The 6,795-nt window shown below is 37.1% G+C and overlaps 1 protein-coding gene across 1 annotated transcript in view; it reads right to left on the bottom strand.

Moving 5' to 3' along the window:
• Positions 1–268: 268 nt before the first annotated feature.
• The window catches only part of SEMA3C (semaphorin 3C), a 115,951-nt gene continuing 109,424 nt past the window's right edge, over positions 269–6,795 (bottom strand). Inside the window, exons 17-18 of the mRNA XM_002187727.7 lie at positions 5,775–5,905; positions 269–3,933 (exon numbers count right to left, since the gene is read on the bottom strand). Coding sequence (XP_002187763.1) covers positions 3,520–3,933; positions 5,775–5,905 — 545 coding nt within the window. The 3' untranslated portion in view covers positions 269–3,519. The remainder of the gene's footprint in view (positions 3,934–5,774; positions 5,906–6,795) is intronic.

Raw genomic sequence — 6,795 nt, 5'->3', positions numbered from 1 at the left:
ATGGGATGATCTCTGAAAGAATTAATCTCTGACTCCTCATGAGCTCCTTGTTATCTCTGTGTCTGGGGCTTCAGTCCAGAGCAGGGCTTGGAACTGACCAGCTACAATACTGATGCTCCAAATATTTTCTTGTACTTATTTGGAAAACCTACAGAATTGCTTTTCAGGCTCTGTTCTTAATTTAAAAAAAAAAAAAAAGAAAGAAAAAAGGAAAAAAAAAAAAAGTTCCTTTTTTTAGTGCACATCCATAAAGGGGAACCAACAAATCTTTAATTGTTGCAACACACTTTATTTTGTTGGGAATTTTAGATATTCAATTAAATAGTACTATGTTAAACTACATTTTGTTCTTTCTTACACATTATATGATGCATATTCACTGTCATGACAGTTTCATCATGCTAGGAACTTATACACATACCTACAATTTTAAACCCAAGATTCTCTTAATAAAACACGCATATCTACAGTAACAACAATTGCAAAGAACACATTGTTAGGTCAAGATTTCAGCAAACTTTACAAACTACACAAAATAAAAAGGCAAAAAAAAAATACCAGTACACAGTGAAGTTCTTGGCAGAGAACATATCTTTACATTTGGTGAAGTTATGCCTAGAAGTCAGTTTGCTTTTGCATTTATTTAAGGAATAAAATTATATACATTATTTAGAAATCCTCAAAATAGGAAGTATTAAATAGCACAAATAATATTACAGTCTTAAGTTTTGTTGTTACCTACAGTAGAGGGGCTACTTTAAACAAAAATTGCAGTTTGTCTATTCTGTACATTTAAGGCCAAACACTCCGCTGATATCAACCCCAGTAGCCGTAAGGACAGCAAGGAAATTATTTGTTTATAGCAGCTGAGCATCTGGTTCCTGATTTCTCTATACATGCGGGAAGGCTCCTAAAGCATGGAAGCTTGGACCAGTTATGCACTGACAGAAGCTTATTATATTTATATATTGGAGTTCTCATGCAGCAGGAAAAATGTTAGTTTAAGTATAATCCCTTAAACAGTCGTACCATAATAATGGTATATGAAGCAGCTTTAAAAATATTATTTTATAATCATATGAAACTCTGAGCTATGCTGATTGTTTTAATGGAATCCCTTATTGCCAATATTCTATTAAAAAACAGTGTAACTGTAATTTCTGAGGCCTAATGGGGGCCTATTAAAATATCGCTGTACCTAACCACTTAAAGGGCAATTTGTACCCTAAAATATCTATTAATCCATCTGGAAGCAATTATGATCCGCACAATACACATTAGTATCACACTAACAGTGAATCTGCTGGGGAGAAAGGAAGAGCATGGCAGCATACAGAGAATATGCACTTGTGTCATTCCAGGAGGTAGATTTATTTCATGGCACTTGATGTTTGGTTTGCCACTTACACACTTCAGAAGTCAGTCATACTGGGGGAAAAAGAAAAAAAAAGAAAAAGAAAAAAGGAAAAAAGAAAAAAGGAAAAAAGAAAAAAAGGAAAAAAACCACCACCACCACCAACAAAAAAGCCAGATTTCTCCAGAACCTACTTTCCCAGCTCTTGGAGTAAAATTCAATCTCATGGAGGTCAGAGAAAGTTTCCTGATTTTTTTCATAAGAAGGGCTTTAGTTATTAATGGCTAAATATTGCAGAAATACACACTGAGTAAGGGGAGCACTTAACTAGATGGCAATATATGAGCAGGCTGGCACTGCCATGCTAGCAGTAAGCACACAAATTAAATTCAAAGAGATCCCACCAGCATCAAAGGGATTTAGAGACTGTTTAAATGGTGTGATCGGGGCTAATTTCCCAGTTTTCCTTCATGAGGTGGTGATAAAGTGACAATCCGGCTAATGGCAGATAAATACCAGTGCTACCTCCCTTGCATTAAACTGAATTCACACAGGCACACACCCAGAAGTGTTTCCCCATGCCCTGTAGAGTTACCCCCAGACTATTCTGATTAAAGCAAAATTTAAACTTAACATAGCTTAGTTTTGAGCTGAACATCAGTTTCTATTTTTGTATCATGCCATAAATAATTGTGATTTTTCTAGGGTACTCATACATTTTTAATCCCTGGTTGAACAGACTCAGCGGCTTCCAGAACACTTTTACATAGTAAAAGGGTGGATGATCTGTCCCTCTTTATGGCATTTGGGTTGCTCAAAAATAAAAACTGATTGCATTTCCTAGAATGGCTTGGTGCACACTCACCCAATTTTCAACAAAACTTGCTTCCTTAGACCTGACAGCTGCTTCTTAAACAACAGATTTCTGTTTGAACATGCCTCTCAAGTTAGAGTTTTTGGTTTCAGGCCTAAACCCATTTTTCAGTTTTATTTTTCCCTCATTCCTTTTTTTTTTCTTCTTTTCTTTTCCTCATCTCTTTTTATCAGAGATCTGAAAATAGGAGCAAATTGGGAAAATAAGATGGAAAAGAATAAGGGTACAAAGACTGGAAAATGGGAATGGTTTAATTAGAAAATTCTAGTTAAAATATTTGCAACTTTGAGAAAACAGTTGAAAAAATAATATTTTAAAATTTTCAAAGACACTTATGACTTGTTTCCACGTTGCAGACAAGCTCCAATTTAATCATAGAACAGAATAAAGATAATCTATATTTTTCATTTCTGAACAAGCACTATACTGTATATCTACATTCTGTCCTTTGAAAAGAAATTGGAGTGTAATCCTTTGAAAAACAGCTAAAATACCTAAGTCACTTAGGTGTTTTTCAAATTTTTATGTATAATGAACATTCTCATTTTACCATTGTGCGACTTATAAAGCTATGTAGTGTTATAGGACTCCCTATTTTAATAAAAATCAATATGAGCAGAGATATTAAGTTACATTCCAGAACTCATTAATTTATTACAACTCACACTATGCACAATAATCAGTGCTTACTCTGATAAAGTATAAATTCTTTGTTTTTCTTCTGTTTGTTCCTTCATTTGACCTCTGAGCAAATGAAACATTTCTACTACACTTTACTTGCTTCCTATCCGCATGGATTCACGTGATTTGATCGATGAGTGAAAGCTGTAAACCCAATGTTGAGCAGTAAACAAGAAGAAACTCATGTTCTTAAACACAGTGCAAGGAAATCTTAGTACCATCCTAGTCTAAGTAGGCATCTTAACCCAGATTCTTTCACCACGAGTCTACTTGGTACAGTTCCAGAGTCGCAAGACAATGCACTGATTTTGTAAAAAATTCTATTCAGCTGTAATTAAATAGTGAGGTGTTAAAGGTGAATCTGGATTAAGATGAATACCCAGTGCTGCTTCTAGGACAGAGCTCAACCTAGAGTCACTAAGCATCTAGGAAAGAAAATGCTCTGAGTTATTTTCTTAGGTTACACTGCATTTAATTGGGAGACAGATATTTTATGAGGCTTACTGGATTTTAATTTAATTTTTTATCAGATTTGCACAAATTTGTTCACAATAGACAAATATAAGCCCCCTACACTGAGGACAAAAATATCTATTACTATAAAATAAAATTAAGATCCAGGTAATTGATTTCTTCTATTTCTACTTTTTCTGCTATTGATAAGAGCCTTTAGTTTGCTATAGTCCCCTCTCATCTTGTGGGATTCTTCCCTCTGCTGACCTGCCTGCCTGCTGTCTTTGCAGTACTGGTTAATCATCTGCATCTCGGAGTGGCTGAAAGCCCCCACCAAGTCCTTGGGGTGGAACTGCAGTGCTCGCACCGAGCTGGCCCAGGTCCAAGGGGACCACTTGTCAGTCATGACAGCCACCACCTCCGAATCCAGCACCTTGAAATTGATCTTTGCCAAGGTCTGCTTGAAGCTGTTCTCTGTTGCGATGCAGTGGTAAAGGCCCCGGTCGCTGTCCTGCACAGAGCGGATCAGGAGCCCGTGCTCGGTAGCTATGATCCTCTCGTTCAGCTTGACCTGGAGAGCAAAAAGGCAGAAGGAACCTTTTAGGGAAGGTTTTGGAACAACAGAGTACTGGACCTTCTGGTAAGCTTCACTTCAAACATGACTTTCTCAAAGTTACTACATTTTTATATAATTATCTTCAAGAGACCACCAATATTGCTACCTTTAGAAGGGAGCTTACCCAAAGGAAGGTAAATCTTGCTAAAGAAAATGACTTAAATAATGTTAGAATAAATTTGATCAGGATGTAGACAAAGATGAAAATCAACCACATGAAATAGAAGTTTTCATAATGTTCAAATAGTAGAGTTGAAGAACTGAACTTTTATTTGCCCTGTTGCACTCCTGAGAATGTCTCTTTCAGAATCAAGAGCTTGCTACTGAGACTCAGTGGAAGAAAGGTGCAGGACCAGGGAGACTAATTTGGCATTGAACTCAAGGTGGCTTCTCATTAAGTATTTTGACTTTGAGCAGGTTCCTGCTGAACAACTCTATCTGCTCTGCAGAGTCTGTAGCCTATAAAAATTATCACCACAGTGGTCTCAAGTGGGACTTGGCTCACTGTTAACCAGGAGCACAGGTACTCTCCTATTTCCTTTCTGGCTTCAGACTCTGCACTGTCCCAGGAGATGGTCACATCATCTGAAAGCAAGTTACCAGAGCTTGTTATCATCCAATTATAAATGAATGTGCAGATGTCCCTTCGCATATCAGTAAGAAGTAAAAATTGCTTGTTCAATCCATTATAAATGGAAACCACTGCTGGTATTTTTCTGAATGTTTTTTCTATTTTGCTACTGTACTTTGCATTATACTTGGTTCTCTTGGGAACTAATTTACTTATTATGCTTTTCTGCTATTGTAAACTTTTGTAGACATTGTGGAAGATTTCCAGACATCTGAGAGCTTGAAAACTAATTAACACTTTGATTGCTTTATTCAGCCTGTTGAACCATGAAACTGCATTGATTCTAATATATTTACTGAACATAAGAACAAAAAAAAGGGAGATATTCTGCTGAAGCAATGGGTTAAATAACTGCACATATTGCCAGGACATGGCTTTGAATAGTTAGAAAACTCAGTGAGACATTCGTAATTCCCTCTGTTTTTATAAAATTACCTGATAGGAGAATAATACTTTACAGTGTTTATAACCTATCAACAGACACCACATTACTTAAAAGTTCCTTTTGAAAGATGTTTCTTTTTATTCATATAGTAAGTGCCTTGGATTTGAAATGGATTTTCCCCTTTTATATTACTTAAGGAAGGCACATTCCTCATAAACAATCATACTGTATATTACAGTGCTGAAACTCGAGAGCTTTAGAGAGTGCAGTAATGGAAAATGTGATTGCACCATGGTGAGGAAATGCTTTTGTCAATACGTGTTCTTTGCCTGGACTAGTTTCTTGCTAAAGAAACCTTTCACATTTCTCCCACTTTTGCCTTTTATCTCTTCAATAGCACAGAGGAGCTACTGCATGCTGACTTTTTCCTGAACTTTATACAAGTTCTTCCTTTTGTGCCAGTTCCCTTAGATCAATAAGACGTTCTGAGTGCTGCAAACCCTCAGTTTGCAATCAGTAAGGTGCAAAGCAAAGATTCTTTAATTTTCTGGTAGCTGTTCTGATCTGACAGAAGTCAGTGGGGCTGAGGATGAAGTCTCAGCTGTACTGAGTGTGCTCTTATGAGTAAATGATGGCCACTGTCCTGCATCCACACAAATTCTCCAGCTTCACTGTAGCCAGACTGCCTGATAAAAACACAAACTGTTCCCTCCCTTTGACTGGGGAGGGAGTGTTATGCTGACTGAGGATCCTCCCAGAGCTCCTGTTCACATCACTCACCTCTTTCCTCCTGTCGTTGTCTTTCTGTAGCAGCCATTTAATGGAAGCCTGAGGAGATTTAGGCGTGCATTCCAGAAAGGTGGTGTTGTTTTTTACTCCATACTGCACTATTTCTGCAGCATTTCTGTATGCTAGAAAGAAAGAAAGAAAAAGAAAACAGGTCAGGATACTGTGAATGGTGATTTGATTAAGAAAACATGTAACTCTTTGCAATATAGATTAAATGAATTATGCCTGATTCTGATATTGGCCAAAAAGAAATAATTTTGGGGAATTTTTTTTTTCAAAAAGACTAAATGAAATGTGAAGAAGCACATTCAGTTTCAAATACCAATGTTTCCAGAGTGACATGGTCTGTTCTGAGAAATTAGGACACCTATAGGCTGATAAACTTTGCTGATGGGATAACTGAACTGAGGGATATTTTTTTTTTTGTGAAATTATCTAATTCTCTACTACTCCAAAAGAGAATGAAGCATTTAATTATTTCTTCACACTTCACCATTTATGAGTTGGGGGAATATGGTTGTATGACCAATATAAAGCATCACGCCCTAAAGAAGGCTCCAGCTACTCCAGCTGAGTGCAGCATCCCAGGGAGGAGAGAGAGGGCAGGCTGGGCTCCTGCTCCTCTGCTTCTCTTCCAACACAAGGAAGGGACTTGGCTCTCAGCTGGAAATGTGATGAATATGTAGACAGGCCAGCAACAGAGAGAAAGACAGATTTATAACACTCCAGCAACACCTGGGCAAGTGCTGAGCATATGTCATCACTTAGACTTGTTGTGTCCCTTTATAGTCTCCACAGATGAATAACTGGCAGTCACCAGTAGGAACTTCTGGATGCTTATTGCTTGGTCCAAATCATAATGTTTGTCCTCAAAACAAAGCACCTCCAGATTTAAAAACTTGTCTCACATATGATATACATTTTTTTTTGAGAAAGGAGCAATGGAAATTAATTGAAATAATATGAGAACTGCAAATACCTGCATGTCTAAAATCTGATTCAGTTTTTGCAC

This window comes from Taeniopygia guttata, chromosome 1A (genome assembly GCF_048771995.1).
Source record: "Taeniopygia guttata chromosome 1A, bTaeGut7.mat, whole genome shotgun sequence".
NCBI classification, from domain to species: domain Eukaryota; kingdom Metazoa; phylum Chordata; class Aves; order Passeriformes; family Estrildidae; genus Taeniopygia; species Taeniopygia guttata.
The sequence above is the reverse complement of the archived record's forward strand: the minus strand, read 5'-3'. Positions and strand labels throughout refer to the sequence as shown.